Here is a 26,764-nt window from a genome sequence, read left to right as displayed (position 1 = left end):
CTTGAGAAATTAGTCTTGGTTTGTGTTTCTTTAGAATCTCACATATCTAGAGTCTTGTCATTTAACCTATCTTTAAAGTTATCTAGGAAAACCTTATTTACGGGATTCCTCTTTACTGAGATAGAGCCAGCTATCAAGGTGAGAAAAGCTCAGTTCTATCCCTGGGATACTTAACATTACAACTGTCAAAGTTGTAATACTAGTCAGGGCAAGCAATAACTGGTTGATAACATAAAAGAAAGCAATGGAAATAAGCTAATTATAATGGATTTTTGAAAGCTCTAATATATATTGGGCATCTAGAAAGTCAAATGCATGGCTTTGATTTTCCACACACCCATAAACCCAATTTCTTTATGGTTACTGAAATTGGGACAAAGTTGTAAACTTCTAAGTGTTTATATGTTCAAGTGTGCACATATAGAGGACCTCAGCAAAAAGTACAAAGACTATTGGTTAAAGGCATTTAAGAGGATCATTGAAAAATTGCTAACTCTCTATGGAGGTACGTGGAGACATCAATGAACACACAATATAGGGATAGAGACCTTAGAGAATTGTTACAAGAAAGGTATTAAGTAAAACAAGAGCAGCAACAATATTGAGAAAATCAATAATAAAATTTTGGGGTTTGGCTCTGAGTTTGATAGTACTACGTTATATGGTTTATAATTTCATATTTCCAACAAAAGTATCAGAAATCTAAAGAAAGGGAAATTTTTAGTATATATGCAGGAAAAAAACTGTCAGTAGAAAATGTAACTGATGGTGGATTTTTTTTGTTTGTTTGCTTTTTAGTTTTTTGGGTCACATCCAGTGGCACTCAGGGGTTACTACTGGCTCTGTGCTCAGAAATTGCTCCTGTCAGGCATTGGGGATCATATGGGATGTTGGGATTCGAATCACCATCCAACCTGGATCGGCTGTGTGCAAGGCAAACGTCCTACCACTGTGCTCTCCAGCCCCATATTGATGGGTTTTAAATGCCAGAATTTAGAAAAAGGAATTTAAATCAACTGCTATAAATATTTTTAAAGAACAAAAGCAAATTGTGCCTAAATATTTAAATCAAAGGATAAGAGCATTTTTTCTGAGACAACATAAAGAGGGAAATTATTATTATCATTATCATTATCATTATTATTATTATTATTATTTTGTTTTTTTTTTTTTTTTTTTTTTTGGCCACACCTGGTGATGCCCAGGGGTTACTCCTGGCTATGCACTCAGAAATTGTTCCTGGCTTGGAGGACCAGACGGGATGCTGGGGGATCTAACTGCGGTCCATCCTAGGTTAGTGCCTTACCACACCGGCCCCAAAGAAGGAACCTATTTAAATGAAAATTAAAAGATATTCTGAAGTTGAAACTTAAAACTGGTAATGAAATATTACTAAAGAGAACAATAGTGTATTTGAGCTAGCAGAATTAATCATAAAATTTGAAGGTAAGTTAATAGAGTATTCAGTCTAAATTAATTAAACAAAACAATAATTGTGGACTGGACCAGCAGATTGGGCATTTGCACTGCACACGATGAACATGGGTTTGATCCTTGGCATCCCATATCGTCCCCCAAGCTGGCTAGAAGAGTGATTCCTCAGTGGAGAACCAGGAGTAACTCCTAAGCACCTCGAGATAGGAACCTAAAGAACAAAAATAATTCAAAAATATTAAAATATCAACTCCCTAAAACTTTAGATGACATTAAATGTATCAATGTATGCTTAAATGATGCCTCAGAAGAAGAGAGAATGGGGCAGAAAATATAAATGGCCATTTAGTAATAAAATGTTAAAATAATAATACAATAGCAAGATAGAAAATTAGAAATATATGCACCGGATAAAAGAGAATTCAAAGGCATGAAACAATGGGAAGAACTGAAGGAAGAGTTATATGACCTAACAATAGTTAGAGATTTAAGTATACTACTTTTTTTTTGTTTTTGTTTTTGTTTCACACCCGGCATCCCTCAGGGGTTACTCCTGGCTATCTGCTCAGAAATCACTCCAAACAGTCATGGGGGAACATATGAGATGCCAGGATTCGAACCACCATCCATTCTTCAAAGGCTGTGTGCAAGGCAAACACACTTCCGTTGTTGTATATGTAAACATTTTAATGGGATTATTAAGTTACTGACACTACCCTGATCAGTGACTGTGCCCTACCCTAGGGTGTGACCTGGCATTCTGCTCCCACCCTAGGGTGGTACCTGATTCTGCTTCCACCATTGGGTGGTACCTGATCCCACCATTGGGTGGTACCTGATTTGGGGGCTTAAAAGGAAGGGTCTGTGGAAGGCGCGAAGCTTGTTTCCTGGGTCCTACTCTTAGGCCTTTTGATTCGGCCTCTTCATGGAATGAAGAGCTGTTTTCTTCAAAAGCCTGACTGCCTGTTGGTTTTCTTCCCACCGCATTCACCTCAGAACCGCCGACTGAACAGGGTAACAGACATGTGGTCCGAGCTGTAGGAGAAAGGCCTCATCCTCCATCCCTCCATCAGTCAACCTCTTCAGGGGCTGACTTGCAACATTCCGTTATGCTGTCTTGGGCTCGTATACTACTTTTGCTAATAATGGCTAGAATTAGACATATATTTAGATATAGGACAAGGAAACAAGACTTGAACAACACTATAAACTAATTAGTCCTATTTATACTTGTAGAAAATTGTAGAAAAGAGTATCATACACATACATTTTTTTCACATACACATAGGAATTTTTACAGGATAGTCTTCTGTTAGGTCACAAAACAAGCCTAAATCTGTTGATTCATACAAAGTATATTTTCTAGCAATAGTGGAATTAAATTACAGAAAAAATAAATTGTCAAGTAATCAGTGAGAAACAAATGAAACCTAAGGGGAAAGTATATATTACTTTGGAGCAAATAAAAGTGGGAAAAAAAAACATGTCAAAACCTATAGAATGAAGCAAAAGCTGCTTTTAGGGAGCTAAATGGAGATGTGGGAAGGGGAGTTCAGGAAACTTTAAACAGATAAATTAGAAATTCTGGGCTCGGAGAGATAGCACAGCGGCGTTTGCCTTGCAAGCAGCCGATCCAGGACCAAAGGTGGTTGGTTCGAATCCCGGTGTCCCATATGGTCCCCCATGCCTGCCAGGAGCTATTTCTGAGCAGACAGCCAGGAGTAACCCCTGAGCATCGCCGGGTGTGACCCAAAAACCAAAAACCAAAAAAAAAAAATTCTACAATAAGAAATAGAAAAAAGGGACTTGAGCAATAGCACAGTGGGTAAAGCATTTGCTTTGCACACAGCTAACTGCGGTTTGATCCCAGCATCCCATATGGTCCCCTGAGCTTTTCAGGAGTGATTTTTGAGCACAGAGCCAAGAGTAACCCTTGGACACTGATGGGGTATGATTTAAAATCAAAACACCCAAAATAAACAAACAACAAAAACAAAACAAAAAAGAGAAAGAGCAAATTAATCCCAGAATGATTTAGTAGAAAAGCAATGATAGATTATTGTAGAACTGAATAAATAATAAAACTATGATGAAAGTTAAAAATCATAATTAGTTTTAATAAAGGAGACAGATTAATAACTATACATGTTAATGGAAGTAATGAAGAAATTTTTGCTCTACCAACTTTATGTATAACTCTGCAAAATGTATTCCAGATTTTATGAACAAATTTCTAGAAATACACAAACTACTAGAATTGTCAAACAAAATGTAAAATCTGTACAGGTCATAAAAAGTAAAAATATTGAATTAGGGGCTGAAGAGATAGTATAGCCGTAGGGCATCTGTCTTGCAAGCAGCTGATCCAGAACGATGGTGGTTCAAATCCTGTCATCCCTTATGGACCCCCATGCCTGCCAGAAGCTATTTCTGAGCACAGAGCCAGGAGTAATCCCTGAGAGCCACTGGGTGTGACCCCTCCAAATTATTGAATTAGTAATCAAAGTATTAATCATAAAGAAAAGTCAAATTATAGATGGCTTTACTAATGAGTTCTTCTAAATATTTAAAGAATACTTAATAACTATACTATACAAACTCCTGCCATCTGCTTTTTGTCGGACACGTCAGGGAATTCTCTGGGTCCCCAGGAAAGTGGGTGCAGGGTTTGGCGAATGATGGAGACACACTCCGTTGTGGGAGCGAATCATAATTGTGTATCTTTACTGAATGCTACAGGGATGTATTTAAACATGAATTTTACGTGTGAGAAACTGCCAGCATTTGCTTTCCTGCAAGTTTAAAAATTATACTTTCTTGTTAGAGCAAAACTGACCAGTACATACTGTTTATCTATAGGTTTATTCACAACAGACAATTCATAGGCCTTTAGTGTGGGTTAAAAACTTCTGAATGATAAGCTCCAATTAAAAAACAGAGAGGAATTGAGCCAAAGGCTTCTTTTGAATCCAAGGGCAACTTTTAACATCTCAAAGTTTTTTACTCCCAGGCTGGACCCTGGTTGTCCATTCTGATATATATAAAAAGATTAGCAAGTTTCCCAGATGTTCCTAAGAAGGGCTTCTTTAATCTGAGTGAGCAGAGTGTTCAAAGATCAGAATGTTTTTTAAAAGACTAACTTTATTTTGAGGATTATAAAGTTTTTTTTTACGTTTCTCTTTTTTCTGATTTTGCCACATAAAGTGATATTTAATCAAGGCCATATTTGTGTGTACTAATTTTGTCATCTAGAGGTTAATGCTCAACTATATACATACTTAACACAGCAGCAGGAAGATTCTTATTAGGCCAAATAAATGTTTGCAACTATAGTTTGGAACTATTACTAAGCTTGATAAATACCACCCTCATTTTTCAAGGAACCTACTTCTCTTTGAGGTCTTTTTCTCAGCCATCATGCTGGGGAAGTCCAGTGGGCCTTTTGATTTTAACTTTCCTTAAATTACAGCAGTAGTAAACTCCTCCAAAAATGCTGATACTAAAACTAGAATCATCATAAGAAAAGTATATACCAAATTCTTTTTAGAAGATTAAAAGTGCTTGCTAAGTTCTATCAGTACCTTTTAAAACTTAGATATTAAACCCTTATCAGATGGGCATAGGCCCGGGTGAATAGTTTTCCCCATTATGTTGATAGCCTTTATATCTTAGTCATTATATCTTTTAAGAGTAGAAGCCTATCTGTTAAATGTAGTCAATTTGTTTATATTTGTTTTCACTTGCTTGGACAGTGGTGTTTCAGACTTGAAGATGTCCTTAGCTATGCCATGGAGTGTTTTTTTGGGGGGAGGTCACACCTGGTGGTGCTCAGGGATTACTCCTGGCTCTGTGTTCAGAAGTCACTCCTGGCAGGCTCGGGGGACCATATGGGATGCCAGGATTTGAACCAGGGTTCGTCCTCTGTTGGCCGCAAGCAAGACAAATGCCTTACTGCTGTGCTATTGCTCCGGCCCACCATGGAGTATTTTTACTAAATCTTCCTCTATGTACCTTATGGTTTCAAGTATGATATCAAGGTATTTAATCCATTTTGATTTGACTTTTGTGCATGATGTTAAAGAGAGGTTTTGGTTCACTTTTTTCCATGTAATTGACCAGTTATGAAAAGACATTTTGTTAAAGAAGAAATACAGATGAACAAAATAAGGCACATAAAATGCTTCATATTACTAATCTTAGGGAGATGCACATCAGAACAATGAGATTCCATCTTACACCAGAAAAACTGGCACACATCACAGAGAATAAGAACAAATGCTGGCATGGATGATAAGAGAAAGGGACTGTCATTCACTGCTGTTGGGAATGATGTCTAGTCCAGCCTTATTGGAAACAAATATGAATATTTCTCAAAAAGCTAGAAAAATGTGAGCTTCCATTGGACCCAGCAATAGCACTCCTAGGAAACGAATAACACTATGCTGAAAAGCCATCTGCATTGCTGTGTTTGTCACAGCACTATTTACAATAGCCATAATCTGGAAACAAACCAGGTGACTCAGAATAGATGGGGGGCTAAAGAAACTAGTACATCTACACAATGGGATACTCTGCAGCTGTTAGGAAAAATGAAGTAATTACTTTTGCTTATACATAGATGAATATGGATATTATTACGGTGATTATGAGTCATAGAGAGAGGGATAATAGATTAATAGAGTAATCTCACTTATTTGTGGTATATAAGAGAAGAAAAGTCAGCATGGAAATAATATCCAGAGACAATAGAGATGTGGACAAGTCCATGTTAGGAAGTTTTTCACAAAGAGTAGTGAGTGCAGTTAAAGTAAATATGGGTCCACTATGACAATGATAATTGGCAATGATCACTCCAAACAAGAACTGGTTGCTGAAAGGGGATAAAGTAACATGCATGGTTTCTCCTTTATTAACAATAGTACAAACTGCCGTGTCAAAAAGGAAAAGGAGAGAAAGAGAGATAGAGAAAGCAAGAGAGACAGAGAAAGTGAGAGAGAAAGAGAGAGAGACAAAATGCCAGAGACAGGCAAAGGTGGGTAGGTGGCAGGGAAACTGGGGACTTTGATGTTGGGAAAAGAACACTGGTAAAGGGTTGTATACACTATGACTGAAACTCAATTATGAACACTTTTGTAACCCTGCTCCTTAACTAAAGTAATTTTTAGTAAAAAATAAAAGAAGATGCAAAAATCCTTTATAAAATTCTAGTAAACCAAAATCATTAGTTTATAAAAGTAGTGTTAATTCTATGAATGTATAGTTTATATATGAAGATCAATCTATATGGAAAAGCCCATTTTATTATTTCAGTGGTTACATTAAAAATCATTATCTTATTTATCAAAACTAAACAAATTAGGTGTATCAACTTAGTGGCTTTCTAGGACTAGAGAGAAGGATTGACATGTGTTCTGACTGCTAATAAGTAAAGGGCTTCTTTTCAGGATTGTTGAAATGCTCTAATATTAGATAATGTTAATTTCATTACTTGAGTATCTTAAAACATTAATTTTTACACTTTGATTATTGAATTTTAAAATATCTGGTGCTCTCTCTAAATCCTATTTTATTTCTACTCAATGATCATGGCTGTTTGGTCCTGGTACAATCCATTTTTTCCCCTCAATTTATGAGGCAGAACAAGATGATTCGAGTTATGTGGTTTAGTTTGAAAAAAAAAAGAAAAAAGAAAACTGGGAGGAGTCCATCTAGAGGTTATAAATATCAAATCAAAAAAGAAAGGAAAAAAGAAGAAAAACAACAGAACAAAATAAAAAACAAACATACAAAAAAAACCCCAAACAAACAAAAAATACAAAAAAGCCATTACAAAAAAAGCACAACAGCACCAAAAAAAGATAATAACAATCAAATAATAATCACAAGAATGAAAAAAGAGGAAGGAAGGCTGGTGTGGCAAGGTTTTGTGCCTTTTTTCTTTCTTTTTTTGAATAGGTACTGTAAGTATTGGGGGAAATTAGAAAGAACATTCCCTTGGCCTAAGAGTTACAGGGTTTCTCCACCTTTGAAGTATACTGTCATGGGAACAACTACAGGCTCAATACACGCTTATTTTCACACCTCAAGGTCTTTTTGTGGTGCTAGGAAACTTTGCTCAGTTGTGTATGATAAAATCAGGCCTCTGTATCTAGAGATCTTGGTATTTGCACAGGTCATAGGATGAAGCCTAGGATAGATTTGCTCTTTATTGTTCTAGAAGTTCTGTTCCTTCACTGTTGTTGTAATCAGCCTTCTGTAATTAGTGAGATATTCTTGTGGGGGTGAAATCTAGGGCACATTTTTATCACATGCCATGGTCTTGTTGAGTTTGAGAAATGATTTGCACCAATAAGGGATCAGACTTGACCTGGGAGTCCTTCTGGAACTGAATCTGGTAGCTTATAATAGTCCGCATATGCGGGTGTAATAAGAAGGGCCACAAAGCATGGGTCAGCAGGATTATTGGTTGTAGTTTCTTGCTGGGGCACTAGATGAGGTTGTTCTTTCACTTTGGGAGCTGGGCAGTGGCTTATTGAGGCAGGAGGTTGGTCTCGGTACCTAATGAGTTAAGAACTGAAGGTAAAGAAGGTTATATAAGGAGGGATATCGGATCAGGATTGGAGGATGAACATATCGAAGGATTTCTGAAGGGGTGATGAGGGATAATATATAAGAGGTCTATATACACTTTAAGCATGGCTTGCTTATGTTTTAGTTTTGGCATTCATAGAGGAGTCCACTGTCTACAAACTCATGCTCACATAAAGACAGACATTAGTGATCTATTAAGTTGTTGGAGGCCTGAACTTCATAAGATTGGTCTGAGCTCTTAAGAAATAATTGAATTAAGAAAAGATAAATAATTAGTTAAATTATATATTAGGAGAGAAAAAAAGTAAAAATAAAGGACAAGAGAGAGGAAAAAGAAAAATAAGTAAATATGGTAAAAATAAGTTAAAAATTAGGTTAATATGTCAGATTTGAAAGGTTTTCCAATTTCTAGGTAATTCACTGACAGGGGATGGACTTTATTTTTTTTAATATAATTTTTATTTTGATCATAGTGGCTTACATATTGTTGACAATAATATTTTAGGTACATATTTACATAAAATCAGGGGGGATTCCCATCACCAAATTGTCCTCCCTACACCTCCGTTTATGTCCTACCTCCCATATCCTCTTCGCTCACTCCCACGGTTGCTAGAATATGTGGTATCCTCTGTATCTAGCCTACTACTTAGTAGTCCTGCACCTGTTTGGTCCTGGTGCCTCCCTTATTTCCCCCTCTAACAGGGGGGGCAGGACTAGCTAGTTCAAGTTACGTGGTTTTGTTTGAAGGAGAGAAAAGTAATAAACTGGGGTAAAAGTCTAATATGCCGAAAATAAGCGGAATTCTTCTAGAGGCTCTCATCATCGGTTTGAGAAACGAAGGAGAGAAAAAAGGTGAAACATTCCACCAGTACAAATAGAAGTGTCAAATATCCAGTGAGGACTCCAACAATAACAATAAGCACCAAAAAAACCCCCCCACAAAAACAGAAAAAAAAACACAAAATAAAACAAAACAAAACAAAATAACGCCATGGTCTTGATATAAGAAACATGGCATAGCATATAAAGAAAGAACAGAAAGGAAGAGAAAGAATAAGTATAACTGGGGACAACTTCAATAATCACACCCAAACAGAGAAATTGACCAGAAATAGATAGATAAATAAAAATAATAATAAATGAAAATAAAATAATACATAAAAAAACAATGTTTTGTGCTTTTTGTTTATTCCCTCCTGCCCTGGCACAGTAACTATTGGGGTCATTCGAAAAGGAATTCACTTGGCGGCAGGGAGGTCCTGGAAGAGTTCTTGCATTGAGGATACTTTTAGACCTAAGTCCGGTTTCAAGTAACAGTCCACGTTAGGGGGAGTTGGTAGAGAGGGCCACTCAGCATGAATCCGCAGGGGAGTTGGCTGCCTTTTCTTGCAGGAGACGAGGTGTAGGTTTGACTGGGTGTCCTCTCGACTGGGTGCTGGGTACTGGTTCGTTGGGGTAGGAGGTCAATCTTGATGCCTAATATATTTAAGGACTGAGGGTGGAGAGTTTTAATATGGCAGGAGGTTTGTATGGGATTGAGGGGTGAAGGGGTAGTTGGATTTCCAAAGGAGGGAAAGGGGAAGGTATGTGGAAGGGGTAGGAGGGGAGAAAAGAGAAAATACATTAGAAAGAAAGGGAGAAGAGAAAAGGAAAAAAGTAAAGAGAAGAGTAGAAAAGAAGGAAAAAATAAAAAAGAAAGTAGTGAGAAGAGAGGAGAGAATAGCAAGGGAATGCTAGTTTGCTTGAATGTGTTCAAAGAATAGAGCGTGTAGTTTAAGTCTGTACGCCTTAGTTACTGCTTCAGTGGTCTGACTGGTCACGTGCTTCAATTCCTAAAAGAAGGTGTAACCTAGAGATAAAGTGTATGTTAAAGAGTTTTCTCGGGGCCATCTTGTAGTGCGAGCTAGGTATGGTATCTCGTGTGGTATCCCGTGCTGCCATCTTAATTTGTCCGCCATTTGTATCCAAGGATGCCTGTGGACATAAAAGCTGAGAGGTTATTTTAAATATAGTAAGATAAAGACATTAAAACATAGTGTTATGGGATGTTTCCATTGGAGACAGTGATTTCCCGTGGTGTTCTTTACCTGTGTTCCTGTATATGATCTCTAAGAGATTACTGTGGGCCTTTGTTGTGGAATGTTGATTACATACCTGTTCTCTCTATGCTGCAGTTTTTGGTGTTGCTGTTTTCTTTGTGGTATAATCTGTAGTCAAGAGTTTGCGTTGTTCCTTTTTCAAGTATTTTGGACACTGCTCCCGAGTATATGTTGACTATTGCAGTGTTTGGAGTTTCTACCCTGTTAAACCCTGTTATTTGATTGTAGAGTATTAGTTGTGTATAAAAGATGTATGTTCTGGGTGCTTCAGAATGGTGCTACCATTCTGTGTTTCTTTTGTCTTCTGACTTACTTCTTTTAATATAATATGATCTAGGTCCATCCATGTTGCTGCAAAGTCTGTGATCGTATCATTTCTGACTGCCATGTAATATTCCATTGTGTATAGATACCACATCTTAATGATCCATTCATCTGTTGTTGGACATCGAGGTTGGTTCCAAGACTTGGCTATTATACTGAGTGCTGCAATAAATAGTGGGGTGCACACATATTTTGGAATGAATGTCCTTCCCACTTGGGGGTATATACCTAGGAGAGCAATTGCTGGGTCTAATGGCAGCTCAATTCTGAGTTCTTTGAGCACTCTCCAGACTGTTCTCCATAGGTGTTGGACTAGGGGGCATTCCCACCAGCAGTGTATGAGAGTTCCTTTCATACTGCATCCCCACCAACAGAGATTGTTCCCATTATTTTTAATATGAACCATCCTCAATGGTGTAAGGTGGTATCTCATTTTTGTCTTGATTTGGATCTCTCTGATGATGAGTGAAGGTGAGCATGTTTTCATGTGTTTGTTGGCCATCCTTTTGTCTTCCTCAGAGAAGTGTCTATTCATTTCATCTCCCCATTTTTTATGGCTTTATTTGGTTTTGGGGGGCTCAGCTTTCTGAGTGCTTTGTATGTTCTAGATATCAGCCCTTTATCTGATATGTCGAGTGAAAAGATTTTTTCCCATTATGTTAACTGTCTTCTTGCGTTAAGTACAGTTTCTTTCGCCATGCAGAAGCTTTTTATGTTTGATGCTAAATTTCTTGCCAATGGTGCTCCATTCTTGAAGACCTTTTTGATATATAGGTCTTTGAGTGCTCTGCCTATTTTATTCTCAATAAACTTTATAGATTCGGGTCTGATTTCAAGGTCTTTGATCCATTTTGAGTTGACTTTTGTATAAGGGGTGAGGTATGGGTCGATCTTCACTTTCGTACATGTCGTTTTCCAGTTGTACCAACACCATTTGTTGAATAGACTTTCTATGTTCCATTTCAGGTTCTTGCCTCTTTTATCAAATATTAGTTGGCTGTATATCTTGGGGTTTATGTCTGGGAATTCTGTTCTGACCCACTGGTCTGAGGTCCTGTCTCTGTTCCAGTACCATATTGTTTTGATTACTATGGGTTTATAGTATAGTTTCAAGTTAGGTAATGAGATGCCACCCAGCTTCTTGTTTTTCAGTATGTGTTTGGCTATCCTGGGTCTTTTGTGGTTCCAGATGAATTTTTTGATTGATTGTTCTATTTCTTTAAAGAATGGTGTCTTGATTTGGATAGGGATTGCATTAAATCTATATAGATTTGGGTAGGATAGTCATTTTGACTATGTTAATTCTACCTATCCATGAGCATGGGATGTTCTTCCATTTCTTTAGATGGCCTTCTTTAGGGTGGTCTCTGGGCGCTGCACTCACTTTAGGGAGAAGCATGGAGACTGGTGGGCGCAGAGGTCTCTGAATGCCCACCTTTTTTTTTTCCCCCAATTTTATGGGCTCTTGATTATTTAAGAAATTTTGGTGTTAGGTCTGAGCTGGCTATACCTATAAGTTGTGTTAAGCTATATTCGCGTGGGCAGCGTGTTTGGACGGGGTTTCCCTAGCTGGAGAAGGCTGAAGGAAGTCGCCGGGGGCGGGCCAAAGGTGCTCGCCGGGATGGACTTTATTAAATGAAGGTTTCGTGGTTAGATAGTGGCTGGAACATTTTAGGATAAGCAGAGTTTTCTTATCTAGAGTACTAAGCAATGTGGTAGTGAGGACTCTTAAGAGGTGGCTACCCTATGTATTATCCTCTGCCGCATCTTATATATTGGGGTTCCTTTCCTATATAGAAGCTGACAGCATGGGCTTTATTTAACATAGATTGATTTGATGAAGAAGAGGAAGAAAGGAGAGAAGGGAAGAGGAAGTAGGAAATAAAAAGAGAATAAAATAAAAAGGAAATGGTAATTTGCAAAAAATATTCGATGAGTGGGACCTGTAACAAGTCTGTGGTATGCCGTTGTTTATTTAAAATGGTCTGAATGACCATATTCTTGAGGTCCTAATAGAAGACATAAAGAAAATAAAATAAAATGGGTAAATTGTAATATTTTATTGCGGCATTGTTATACTGAGCACTGTATATGGTATCTAGTATGATTGAGCACTGAGGCATACAATTAGGGTGTCCACCCTTTGTTTCCAAGAACAACTGTGGACAAAGAAGCTTTATATCTGGTAAAATTAAGGCATTTAAACAGCAGGAGTCTTGGCTTCCCGTGATATTCTGCACCTGGTTCTGTGGGTAAATACATTAGGACATTATTATAGGCCATTGTAGGTAGAGGTTGATTGCATACCTGTTCGTTCTAAACAGCTGTTTTGTTGTTGCTGGTTTCTTTATGGAATAATGGATAGTCGAGGCTTTGTTTGTGTCTCTTCCGCCTGATTTGAACACTTCTTGCTATATGCTGACAGCTATAGTGTTTGGAGTTTCTACCCTTGAGACTATTGTATTAGTTCATGGAGTATTACATCTATATATGGTTTATATACTAGATACCTCAGATAAGTGCTATCATTCTGTATTTATCTTTCTTCTTCTGGCTTATTTTCTTTAACATAATATTTTCTAGATCCACCTATGTTGCTGCAAAATCCACGATTGTATCGTTTCTAACTGCTAAGTAGTATTCCATTGTGTATAAATACATCTTCATGATCCACTCATCTGTGTTAATGTTTAATATTTGTGCTGAGTGCTGAGATAGTGGAATACATACATATTTTGTGGGGATTGTCCTTCTATCTTGGGGATAGAAACCCAGGAGTGTGATTGCTGGGTCATGTGGCAGTTCAATTCTGAGTTTACTGAGCACCTTCCATTCTGTTTTCCATAGGGGTTGGAACAGGCAGAATTCCCACCAGCAGTGGCTGAGAGTTGCTTTCTTACCTAAATATTCTCACCAACAGAGTTTGGTCACATTATTTTTGATGTGTGCTTTCCTCACTGGTGTAAGGTGGTATCTCATTGTTTTGATTTGGATTTCCCTAATGATGAGTGATAGTGAACATGTTTTCATGTGTCTAATGGCCATTTGTTGATCTTTCTCAGACAAGTGTCTGTTCATTTCTTCTCCCCATTTTTCTATGACTTTATTAGGTTTTCTGGAGCTCACCTTTCTGAGTGCTTTCTATATCCTAGATACCAACTATTTATCTGATATGTTGAGTGCAAATTATTTTCCCATTCCATTAGCTGCCATCTAGTTTTAACCAGGGTTTCTTTCACCACGCAGAAACTTTTCAGTTTGATGTAGTCCCATTTATTTAGGTTCGATGCTAATGTTCTTGCCATTATCATTCTATCATCAACGATTTTTTGATATATATGTCTTGAAGTATTCTGCCTATTTATTCTTCAATGAACTTTGTAGTTTTAGGTCTGATTTCAAGCTCTTTAATTCATTTTGAGTTGACGTTTGTGTGAGGTGTGAGGTATGGATCAATCTTTAATTTCTTGTTTTTGGTTTGTTTTTGGGCCACACCCAGCGGTGCTCAGGAGTTACTCCTGGCAGTCTGCTCAGAAACAGCTCCTAGCAGGCACGTGGGATCATATGGGACACCGGGATTTGAACCATCTTAGGTCCTGGATCGGCTGCTTGCAAGGCAAACACCGCTGTGCTATCTCTCCGGGCCCCAATCTTTAATTTCTTAGAGTTGGGTATCCAGTTATTCCAACACCATTTGTTGAGAGGCTCTCTTTGTTCTATTTCAAGTTCTTGGCTCCTTTGTCAAACACTATTGGACCACATATTTGGGGGTATGTCACTGGATAGTCTGTTCTCTAACCCATTGGTCTGAGGCTCTGTCTTTTTTCCAGTACCATGCTGTTTTGATCACTATGGCTTTAATGTAAAGCTTCAGGATAGGTAAAGAGATATCACGCAGCTTCTTGTTTTTCAGTATGGATTTGGCTAACCTGTTTCTTTTGTAGTTTCCTATGAATTTTATAATTGATTGTTCTAAGTCCGTAAAAATGATGTCTGAATTTGGATAGGGATTGCATTGAATCCATATAGAAGTTTGGGTAAGATAGGCATTTTGATGATGTTGATTCTACCTACCCATGAGCATGGGGTGTTCGTCCATTTCCTTATATCCTCTTCATTTTCTTTCTGAAATGTTATGAAGGTTTTTTGCTGTAGGTCCTTCACTTCTCTTGTTGGGTTGATTCCTAGATACTTGATATTTTTGGATACTCTTTTAAATGGGATTTACATTTTATGTGACTATTGACCATCATCTTTCTTCATCTTCTCTTCAATTTTGATCTCTATTTTTGATCTCTATTTTTGAATTTTTTTGTTGTTGGTGTCTTTGAGTGCGTTGTATATATTGGGCATTAGACTTTTATCTGATATGTTTAGTACAAGTATTTTTTCCAATGTTTATGGGTGTCTTATTTTTAATCCAGGTTTCTTTTGCCACTCAAAAACTTGAATTTAATGTAGTTCCATCATTGATTTTTGTTTCTGTTGACCTTGCCAAAGGCATCATATCATTAAAGATGCCTCTTCAAGAATTCTGCTGATATATTCCTCATTTTACTTTATGTATTCTATTCTGATTTCAAGGACTTTGATCACTTTGAATTGAGTTTTGAAAAAGGAGATGTGGACCCACTTTTATTGTTTTACATGTGGTTATCTAAGTTTCTCAATATAATTTGTTGAAGAGGCTATCTTTATTTTATTTCATGTACCGAGATCGTTTATTGAAAATTGTTTGGTCATAGATTTAGGGATTTATATTTGGGCACTCAGTTCTTACCCATTGGTCATAAAGTCTATTCTTTTTCTAGTACAATATTGTTTTCAGCAGTATAGCTTCATAGTATAGTTTCAAAATAGGCATGAAACACCTCTTGTGGTGAAATTCTCAGCTGTGATTGCTGCTACCTGCAGCCTGCATTCAGCTGCCTGCAGTTTGTGGTGTTCTCTGTGTTCTTGTCCATATCTATTGTGGACAGGCCAGGTAGCAGGGAGCATCACATGAGAAAAAAATAAGTGAGTCACTAGGGAATCTGTAAAAATGGCCCAGGGAGTTGAGCAGCCTCTTGGATCTTGCTCTCTTGCTTTTCTAGTCTACATGCTTTACTGATTTTCCTCTGCTTCTCCTCTTAGCTACTTATTTTATTTAGAGTTTAAGAAAAATCACCTGAGTGACATGGTTTAATGTAATCAAGTTTGCTTGTGCCAATTAACTCAAAAGATGAAAGTAAAAAATGATTTTAGGGGCCAGAGTAGTGGCGCGAATGGTAGGATGTCTGCCTTGCATGTGCTAACCTAGGATGGACCGCAGTTCGACCCCCTGGTAGCCCATATGGTACCCTAAGCCAGGAGCAATTTCTGAATGCATAGCCAGGAGAAACCACTGAGTGTCACTTTGTGTGGCTCCAAAACCAAAAACCAAAACCAAAGACAAAAACGAAGCCAATATAGTGATTTTATAGGTGTTTATAATTTATTTGTTTGTTTTGGGGCCACACTCAGTTACACTCAGGGGTTACTCCTGCCTATGTGCTCAAAAATCGCTCCTGGCTCAGGGGACTATCTTCTGCCAGGGGATTCAACTGTGGTTTGTCTTAGAGATCAGCCACATGCAAGGCAAATACCCTACTGTTGCTCCATTTCTCTGGCCCCAGGTGTCTATAATTTTATAGATTACAACAATTTACCACTTTATTATTTTAACTATTGTTTGGCTCTTTTGGTGTTTAATGCTTCCATATTGTTATTGGCCTAAATTTTGAAGAATGTCATCTGACTTTTGATGAGGGTTCTTTTTCATATATATAATAAATTTGGTCCGATGGTCATTGTGACAATATTCTACTAATCCACATCTATGGAATATTTACCATTCCTTAAGGTCATTTTCTTTCTATTTAAATATTTTTCTAATTTTATTATACACTAAAATTTACCAAGTTCTTTATAACTGTTTTAGGGATTTAGTGTTCAAACACAAGTCCCACCACCATTGTGATCTTCCCTTCACCAGTGTCCCTAATATTTCACCCATCATTGTAGCCTATCTCCATGCAGGAGCATATTTACTTTATATTGCTTGTTACCATTCATGTTATATTATAATATGGTTGCTACCAATGCTACTTACAAAGATAATACAGCAAATAAGAATAATGTCAGAAAATTGAATACAAATTTTTCTGCTCGCAAGAAACAGATCTGAATAGTCAGAGCAAACACAGACTCAAAGTAAAAGGTTGGAGGACAATCAGTCAAGCAAACACTTCCCTTAAAATGTCTGGATTGGGCATACTAATATACTAAGATGACACAAACTTTAGACTTAACAAGATTCTTAGAAGCAGACATGGTCATTTCTTAATATTCAATTGATGTCAGGAAGAAATCACCACCTAAACATATATGCACTCAAGAAGGGTCCAACAAATTACTTAAAACAACTGTTAATGGACATGATGAAAGATATCAATAGCAACATAGTAGTAGTGGGAGACTTCTACACCACCCTTACACCTCTTGACAGATCAACTAATACTTAACAAAGACATACTGACTTCGAAGAAAACAATGGAAGAGAGAAAGAGACAGAGAGAGTGTGTATGTATTGGACACAGGAAATAAGGTATTAAGAGGAAAATGTATAGCTTTTCAAGCATTCTTGAGGAAAAAGTGTCTACATTGGGGGCCCGGAGAGATAGCACAGTGGCGTTTGCCTTGCAAGCAGCCGATCCAGGACCGAAGGTGGTTGGTTCGAATCCCGGTGTCCCATATGGTCCCCCATGCCTGCCAGGAGCTATTTCTGAGCAGACAGCCAGGAGTAACCCCTGAGCACCGCCGGGTGTGGCCCAAAAACTAAAAAAAAAAAGTGTCTACATTGGTAACTAAAAAGCATAACTTAAAAATGGGAAACTGACAGAAAATGAGCTCAAAGTATGCAGGTGGATGGAAATAAAAAAAATCCAAAAATTTGATGAAATAATGAGTTGGTTTTTTGAAACAAAATAAAGTTGATAAAACATTAGCAAGACTCACAAGGAAAGAGAGAGGAGAGAAGCATAATAAACCAAATCAAAAATGAAAAGGGGATGTCAGTAGAGATACTAAAGATATTCAAAGGGTAATTTATGAATATTTAGGCCACAAAAGTAGAGAAATTGGAAGAAATATGTAAGCTCTTGGACTCTATAAACTCTAAAGTTTGAACTAAGATGATCCGTAATATATGAATATACCTATTACTCTTGAGGAAAGAGAAATGGTAATCAAAAAACTTTCTCCAAGCAAATTATGTATTCACTATTGAATTTTTTAAACCTTTAAAATGGAACTACTGCCATTCCTTTCCAGGCTATTCCAGGAAATTTAAGAAAAAGAAACTCTCCCAAATAGTTTTTATGAAGCAGTCATCTCCCTCATACCAAATGCAGACAGAGGTACCACAAAAGTAGAGGAATACAGACTGATATCCTTGATGAACTCTGATGCAAATATCCATAACACAATACTAGCAAACAGAATTCAACAACTTATTAAGGTTATACACTAAATTTAATTCATTCCATAGATGAAAGAATGGTTTAAGTTACACAAGTAAATCAATATAATACACCATATCAATAAAAGAAAAATAAAAACCATATGATCATATTAATAGATTCAGAAAAACTATTTGACAAGGACCAACACCAGTTTGTGATAAAAAAAATTCAATATGATGGGAAATGAAGGAACTTTTCTCAATATAGTCAAGGACATTTATCTCAAGCCCATGGCTAACATATTTAATGGGTAAAAACTAAAACCCTGGTTCTAAGATGTGGCTCTAGAGAAATTTGCCCCCTCTTACCACTTTTATTCAATATAGTACTTGCAGTACTTGCAATGCCAATCAGGCATCAAAACACTGTTAAGGCCATCCAGATATGAGAAAGAATCAAACTCTCACAGCGTGCAGAAGACATGACACTATATTTAGAAAATCCTAAAGACTATCAAAAACTTCTAGAAAGAAGTTTGTTTAGTAAAATAGTTGGCTACAAAATTAATAGGCAAATTACATGGCTTTTCTATTTACAAATAATGAAAGATACATTAAAAATAATTCTACTCTCAAATGTGCCTCAGAAAATCAAGCACCTTGGAGTTAGCTTAACTAAAGAGGTTAAGTCAAAGAAAACAACAAAACACTGCTTAAGAAATAAGAGGACACAGCGAAATGGAAGTATACTCTGCTCAGGAATTGGGAAGGATGACATCATTAAAATCATAAGATACATACAAAGTTCTCTTGTGACAATGAAGCTAAAGGGTTCTTCAAGGAAGAAACACAACTAGCCAAGCAATTTAAAGCAAAAATAATTAAATGGATCTACATTTAACTGAGAAAATGCATTTCAAAGGAAACTGTCTAGGATACATGGGCTACTAATGGACTGCGAGATAGATATCTATCCAATATCTATCAGTAAAGGATTAATATCTCAGATATACAAGGCACTGGTAGATCTCAGCAAGAAAAAAATCTAACTCCATTTAAAAATGGTGAGGTGAAATTAACTGACACTTCCTCAGCAAAGAAATACAGTTGGCTAAAAGATACAGAAAAAATGTTCCACAAAACTAATCATCAGTTAGATGATAATTCAAACAAACAACAATGAGATACCATCGTACATCACAGAGACTGGTACACATCACAAAGGAGAAAATAACATCCAGTGCTGGAGCTAATGTAGGGTGAAAAGGTTTCTCATTCACTGTTGGTAGGAATGCAAACTGGTTCAGATTTTTTGGAAAGCAATATGAATATTCCTCAAAAAAACCCTCAAACAACAACAATAACAAGAAATTGAGCTTCCTTATGACTTACCAATACCACTCCTGGGGTTATATCCTATGCATTCAAAAAACACAATACAGAATAGCTCTCTGCATTTCTGTCACTACACTCTTTTCAATTGTCAGAATCTGGTAACAACCCAAATACTCAAAACAAATGAGTGAATAAAGAGACTGGCATATGTAAACAGTGGAATATTTTAAAGCTGTTAGGCAAAATTATTAGTGAAATTTGCTTATACATAGATGGGCATGGAGAATATTATCCACATGAAATAAGTAAGATGGAGAAGGTAGTAATAGAATAAATTTATTCATTTGTGAGATATAAGAAACAAAATGATACTATGGTAATAATATCCAGAGACAAAAGAGAATAGGACTAGGAGTACATTTTCATGGTAGGAAGCTTGCCACAGATAATGGTACAGTGCAATTAGATTAGAGAAAGGACAGTTATGACAATGATAATTGAATTGATCACTCTGGACAATAACGATGCTAAATGGAGATAAAGTAATATGCATGGTTCCCTTTATTATCAGTAGTGAAAAATAAAGTGTCTTCAAATGAAAAAATCAAGGAGAGAGATATAGAAACTGAGACAGAAATAGAGAAGTTTAATGCCTGCCCCAGAGGCTGGCAGGTGAGAGTCTGAAAGATAAACTGGGGATATTTGTTGCTGAAAATGTTCATGGGTGATACACACGATAAGAATTAAATTCAATCATAATCCCTTTGTAATCACTGTGTTTAAATAAAAGCTAAAATATATTTTGCCAAATAATTGCTAATTATGATTTAATTATATTACATTTAATTTCTATATATTAAAATAAGAATATTAGCTTAATAAAATATTTTAAGTGATATTGGATCTTTGGTGTTGGAGTTATAAAAATCATACTTTGGAATAGTTGTGAAAATAAATCCTTACAATTCCACACTATTTAAACCAAGATGTGAATAAAGTACAATTAAAATATTAAAAATTAATGTAAACTCTTTGACCTTACTACTCAAACTTTTTCATTCACTGCCTCATTCCCTTAAATTTCTTGATTTCCTCTGAAAAAAATAAACTTTCCCTACTGTGATATCATTTCCTAATCTAGACTGCCATGTAATAAACATGTAAAATGTTTTTATGTAAACAGCTCTTTAGAGGTAGACAAACTCCTGGCTTACAATTACAACCTTGCAATTTTATTCTGTGATCTTTAGCTCTATTATCTACAGATTCTTTTTGTAGAATGATTGTGATTTTTTTTTGAGAATGACAAATCATCTAGTCCATTGATCATACTACGTATCACAAAATCGTTATAGGAAATTTACTTTTTAGTGCAGTTATGTACTGTTAGGGATGAGATTCAAAAGCCCTATGATTTAGAAAGACTTAGCTATGATGCCCTCTTTTATTTGTAATGTATTATATTAGTTGCTCAAACTTTAGCTTTAGAAAAATTTTATTTTTGGTTTAATTTAATTTAATTCAAGTTGCTATTTGCTGAGTACCTCCTTTTGCAGCATTTTTCCTAGGTGCCATAAAAATTGTGAATATCTGACATGATATCATTATTAATCATTTCCCCTTTTCTCTTTTTTGGTAGATTATTCCTCAGCTGTTAAGAAATTTTCCCAAACACTGCAGTCCTTTCAGTTTGATTTCATTGGAGACACTCTGACTGATGATGAGATTAACATTGGTAAGTTTTCACTACATTTGAACAATTGCCTTTTGAAGGTTATCTAAGAGCATAGAGCTGCTATGTGTTATACAGAGTTGGATATCAAAATCCCCAGTAGTATAGTGCCTTGCCTTTCAGAGACTGTTTAAAGGGGAAACCAGCCAACCAGCCCTACTATTTTCAATTCCTTATCACAAAAAGCAGTAACATAGTATCCCATTTATTACCACTGAAGCCATTTTTTAGTCAATATGCATTTACATTTTCTTTTATAAAAATCTTATATATAATATTGGGAAGATATCTTAAAGTGCTAGAGTGTGTGACTTGTATATATCAGGCCTCATGTTTGATGCCTGGCATTGAGTGGTTCCTTGAGCATTCCAATCATTGCTCCTGAGGTTCCCAAGTATCACCATCTTTGGCTCTGGATCTCCCAGTATAGCTGAATCTGAACAGTATTACTTAGCCAGGTCTGAGCAATGAACTATCTGGGCCACACAACCAGGGAATCATCCTCTTATTTCAGATCACTGCTTTGTAAGTCCATTCATAAAATAAAAACTAACAAATGATAACAAATAACACATTTTGTTAATCATAAATTTAAATGGATTTTATTTATTTTAAGTGATTCAAATTGGAGAGTAAACTCCCATAGAATGTTTACAATTAAGCTTATACACATCTAACTACTAGTAAGAATACTGCTCCCTTACAAACAAAAAGCATCCAACAGAGCTACCCTAACATAGCTAAATAACCAGAGTTTCCCATTGATTTCTGTGCTCTCTGTCCCATGACCACTAGTTTCTGTTACCTGCTGACCCTTGAGTATGTGTTTTGAAACCTGCTGAAATTGAGACCTTGATATCCTTTAAACTCAACTTAGTATGAGTTCCCCAAGCAGAGCCCAAGTTTTTTTGATCGAAGTTTTCTAGTGACTTTGAGGTAATAACTCCTTCAAGGAACAGTAAAACTGATTCACAAATAGCGTTATGCACATGGGATCTGAAACTGCTGGTCAGTTCTAAAGCCCTCTCAAACTCCATGAGACAGCAGAGTCCAGGCAATTTCAGATATACACAAATTATTAATCAGTGCCTAGACATGCTTGAATTTGCAGACATATCTATGATTAGGTGTCTGTAATTATGAGTTTTCATTTCATTGCCCCTACTCTCTTGCACACAAACACCAAGTTTTCTCCGAATCTGATTTGGATTACCAAAGATAAAGGGAAGGTGAAGGATCTGAGCTCACTAATGTATCAAGACAGTAACCTGGATAGAATTGCTAACACTAGAGAGCTATGAAAACTACTTAAAGGAAATAAGGAAGATTTTTAGTAAATGAACTTAAATTAATGTAAAGAATTTAACCAAAGACAGCATGTAAGAGAGGAAGTGTTAAAAATATGGAAATAATAGAAATAAAGAGTACAGCCACTGAACTTAAAAATGTAATAAATGTCAATGAGCCTATATGTTTTACTAAAATGTATTAAAATACAGCATTAATGATAGAATATTGGGGAAACTATGCCTGCACAGTGGGACCTGACTGTGAAAAATTGTGAGTGTTGCCTGTGCGTGTCTGTCTATTATCCTGTTGTGTGAACCTCTTGGGAGTGGGCTGAAAAGAGGCTCCAGCAGAGAACTTAGCTCCGCTTTGCTACGCGGCCATGTGCTCTTTCTAAGAAAGAACACCATCGCAACAAGAAGAAAAAAATCACACTAAGAACTGTGCTGGATCACTGAAGCCCAGCATTTCTCTCCAGACTGTCTTCTCTGCTGCGTGCTCGGGCCTAAGGTTTGATACTGTGTGAGGCTTCATCCACAGAGGACTCCCCTCCTTGGAGGCAAGTCAACCCATCCAGAAAAGGTGGAGCCAGAGGAGTGTGCTGCCTGCATCATTTAGCCAATGAATACCACCACAACACGTAGAAAAACCCACAATACAAGTGTGACAATGGGGAAACAACGCAGGCCAGCATCAGACATAGAGAATAAAGATGACAATTCTGAGGACCAGATAATGACTAACCAACTAATCAACCTCTCTTTAGACTAGCAATATGGAAGATGCTCAGTGAACTCAAAGAAACCATGGATCGAGTTGAATAGAACACTAATAAGAACCAAGAAAATATGAAGACAGAAGTCACAAAACTCCAAACTGAAATAACATGTCAACTAATAGGCCTGAAAAAGTCAGTAAACGAAGTGAATGACAAAATGGATAAGCTCTGGGACAGGGTATCAGAAGCTAAGAATAGACTTGGTGCTGTGGAAGACGAGATACATAACAATTCCATATAACAGGAGAGATTGGAAAAAAAACTTAAAGCAAATGAACAGACAATGGAAAAATTAGTCAAAGAATGGGAACAGATGAAAATAGAAGTCTATCATAAGTTCAACAGAAACAACTTAAGAATCATTGGAGTCCCAGAGACCCAGGAAGAAAATTTCCAGGAAGAATCAATGGTTAAGAACATCATTAAAGAGAAAATTCCAGAGCTAAAGAATATATGTGATCAAATTCTGCATGCTTGAAGAGTACCAACCAAAAAAGACCCCAGAAAAAAACTCAAGACACATCCTAGTCACAATGAAGAATCCCACAGATAGAGACAGAATTCTGAAAACAGCAAGATCAAAAGGAGAAATTACGTTCAAGCAATCACCCTTGAGATTTACAGCACACCTGTCACCAGAAACACTCAAGGCCAGAAAGCAGTGGTGGGATATTGTGACAAGACTGAATAAAATGAATGCTGCACCTAGAATACTGTATCCAGCAAAACTTACTTTCTGGTTTGACGGAAGAATACATGGTTTCACAGACAAAAAACAGCTCAGGAACTTTACAGACACAAAACCAGTCTTAAGAGAAAAACTGAAAGACCTAATTTAAGACAAGACTAACCAAAAGACACACCAAATTTCTATATAAAGATGGCATTAAATTCCAGGACAATTCTTTCTCTCAACGTCAATAGACTAAATGCACCAGTTAAGAGACACAGAGTGGCTAATTGAATCAAAAGACTCAATCCAACCTTCTGCTGCCTACAAGAAACGCACCTGAATAGTCAGCACAAACATAGACTCAAATAAAAGGCTGGAGAAAAATTATCCAAGCAAACAACACCCATATAAAAGCTGGACTGGCCATACTAATATCAAATAATGCAAACTTTATACTCAGGAAGGTTGTAAGGGACAAAGATGGACATTTTATATTAATCAAGGGGTATGTAGAGCAGGAAGAAATAACTCTCCTAAACATATACGCACCGAATGAGGGGCCAGCAAAATATTTAATACAACTGTAAAATCTGTAAAATCTGTAAAATAAATCTGTAAAATAATATCAATAACAACACAATAATTGTGGGGGACCTCAACATGGCTTTGTCAACACTGGATAGGTCAACCAGACTGAAATCGAAAAAGAATATACTAGACTAGAGGAGATAAATGGAAGAAAGAGTCCTAGTGGATATATATAGGACACTCCATCCCCAGAAACCTGGATACACATTCGTCTACAATGTACATGGGACACTCTCCAGGATAGACTACATGCTGGCGCACAAAACATACCTCCATAATATCAAGAGGATAGAAATTTTGCAAAGTACCTTCAAATTTCATGCTCTGAAATTATTTTTGAATTCCAAAGGGACTCAGAATAACTTTAACACCTGGAAGTTAAACAGCCTCATACTCAATAACCAGTGGGTCCAAGATGAAATCAAGGAGGAAATCAAAAGGTTCCTCGAAACAAATAACAATAAAGACACAAACTATCAGAACTTATGGGACACAGCAAAAGCAGTATTGAGAGGAAAATTTATAGCTTTGTAAGCACACATCAAGAAAGAAGAAGGAGCATATCTGAGTAGCTTAATGACATAGCTAATAGAACTAGAAAGTGCTCAACAAAAGGACCCAAAAATAGGGAGACAGAAGGAAATAACAAAGCTGAGAGCAGAAATCAACGAAGTGGAAACCTAAAAAAGAATCGAAAGATCAACGAAAGCAGAAGTTGGCTCTTTGAAAAAATAAACAATATTGATAGACCACTGGCAAAACTAACAAAGAAAGAGAGAGAAACCTGATAACTCGTATTAGGAATGAAAAAGGAGAGATCACTTCTGATATGACAGAGATTCAAAGGGTAATCGGAAACTACTTTGAGAAACTCTATGCCACTAAAAATGAGAACCTGGAAGAAATGGATAAATTCTTGGATTCATAATCTTCCACAGTTGAAGGAAGAGGATGAAGCATATCTAAACACCCCCATCACTATTGATGAAATGAAAACGGTAATCAAATGTCTGCAGAAAAACAAAAGCCCAGGCCCAGATGGATTCACTAATGAATTCTTTCAAACTTTCCAAGAGGAACTACTACCAATCCTGGCAAGACTCTTTCATGAAATTGAACAAACGGAAACTCTTTCCAATAGCTTTTATGAAGCCAACATCACCTTGATACCTAAACCAGACAGAGATGCTATGAAAAAAGAAAATTACAGACCAATATAGCTGATGAATGCAGATGCAAAGATCCTCAACAAAATCCTGGCAAATGGGATTCAATGCCTCATTAAGAAGATCATCCACTATGATTGAGTAGATTTCATCCCAGGAATACAAGCCTGGTTTAACATCCGTAAATCTATCAACATAATACACAACATCAACAACGAGAAAATTAAAAACCATATGATCATATCAATAGATGCAGAGAAAGCATTTGATAAGGTCCAACACCCATTCTTGATCAAAACTCTCAGCAAGATGGGAATGGAAGGAATCTTTCTCAATATAGTTATGGCCATCTCCCACAAGCCAGTGGCAAATATTATCCTCAATGGAGAAAAACTAAAAGCCTTCCCTCTAAATTCTGGCACAAGACAAGTCTCTCCTCTCTCACCACTCCTATTCAACGTAGCACTGGAAGTACTTGCTATAGCGATTAGCAAGAAAAAGATATCAAGGGAATCCAGATAGGAAAGGAAGAAGTCAAGCTCTCACTGTTTGCAGATGACATGATACTCTACTTAGAAAACCCTAAAGACTCTATGAAAAAGCTTCTAGAAACAATAGACTCATATAGCAAGGTGGCAGGCTACAATATTAACACACAAAAATCAATGGCCTTTCTATACACCAATAGTAATAATGAAGAAATGGACATTAAGAAAAAAACCCCATTCACAATAGTGCCACACAAACTCAAATATCTTGGAATCAACTTGACTAAAAATGTGAAGGACCTATACAAAGAAAACTATAAAACTCTGCTCCAAGAAATAAGAGAGGAACGAGGAAATAGAAATGCGTACCCTACTCATGGATTGGCAGAATTAACATCATCAAAATGGCAATACTCCCCAAGGCATTATACAGATTTAATGCTATCCCTCTAAAGATACCCATGACATTCTTCAAAGAAATGGATCAGGCACTTTTGAAATTTATTTGGAACAATAAACATCCTAGAATAGCTAAAGCAATCATTGGAAAAAAGAATATGGGAGGAATTACTTTCTCCAACTTTAAACTGTACTACAAAGCAATACTTATCCTAACAGCATGGTACTGGAATAAGTACAGGCCCTCAGATCAGTGGAATAGGCTTGAATACTCAGAAAACATTCCCCAGATGTACAATCACCTAATTTTTGATAAAGGAGCAGGAAATCCTAAATGGAGCAGGGAAAGCCTCTTCATCAATTGGTGTTGGCACAACTGGCTAGCAA

The 26,764-nt window shown here is 36.7% G+C and overlaps 1 protein-coding gene across 1 annotated transcript in view; it reads left to right on the top strand.

Moving 5' to 3' along the window:
* Positions 1 to 26,764, top strand: part of OPHN1 (oligophrenin 1) — a 354,031-nt gene that overhangs the window by 21,717 nt on the left and 305,550 nt on the right. The window contains exon 3 of the mRNA XM_049767407.1: positions 20,906 to 21,001. Within this exon, the coding sequence (XP_049623364.1) occupies positions 20,906 to 21,001 (96 nt within the window). The remainder of the gene's footprint in view (positions 1 to 20,905; positions 21,002 to 26,764) is intronic.

This window comes from Suncus etruscus, chromosome X (genome assembly GCF_024139225.1).
Source record: "Suncus etruscus isolate mSunEtr1 chromosome X, mSunEtr1.pri.cur, whole genome shotgun sequence".
In the NCBI taxonomy this organism is placed as follows: Eukaryota; Metazoa; Chordata; class Mammalia; order Eulipotyphla; family Soricidae; genus Suncus; species Suncus etruscus.
Note: the sequence above shows the minus strand (reverse complement) of the source record. Positions and strands in the feature narration are given on the sequence as shown.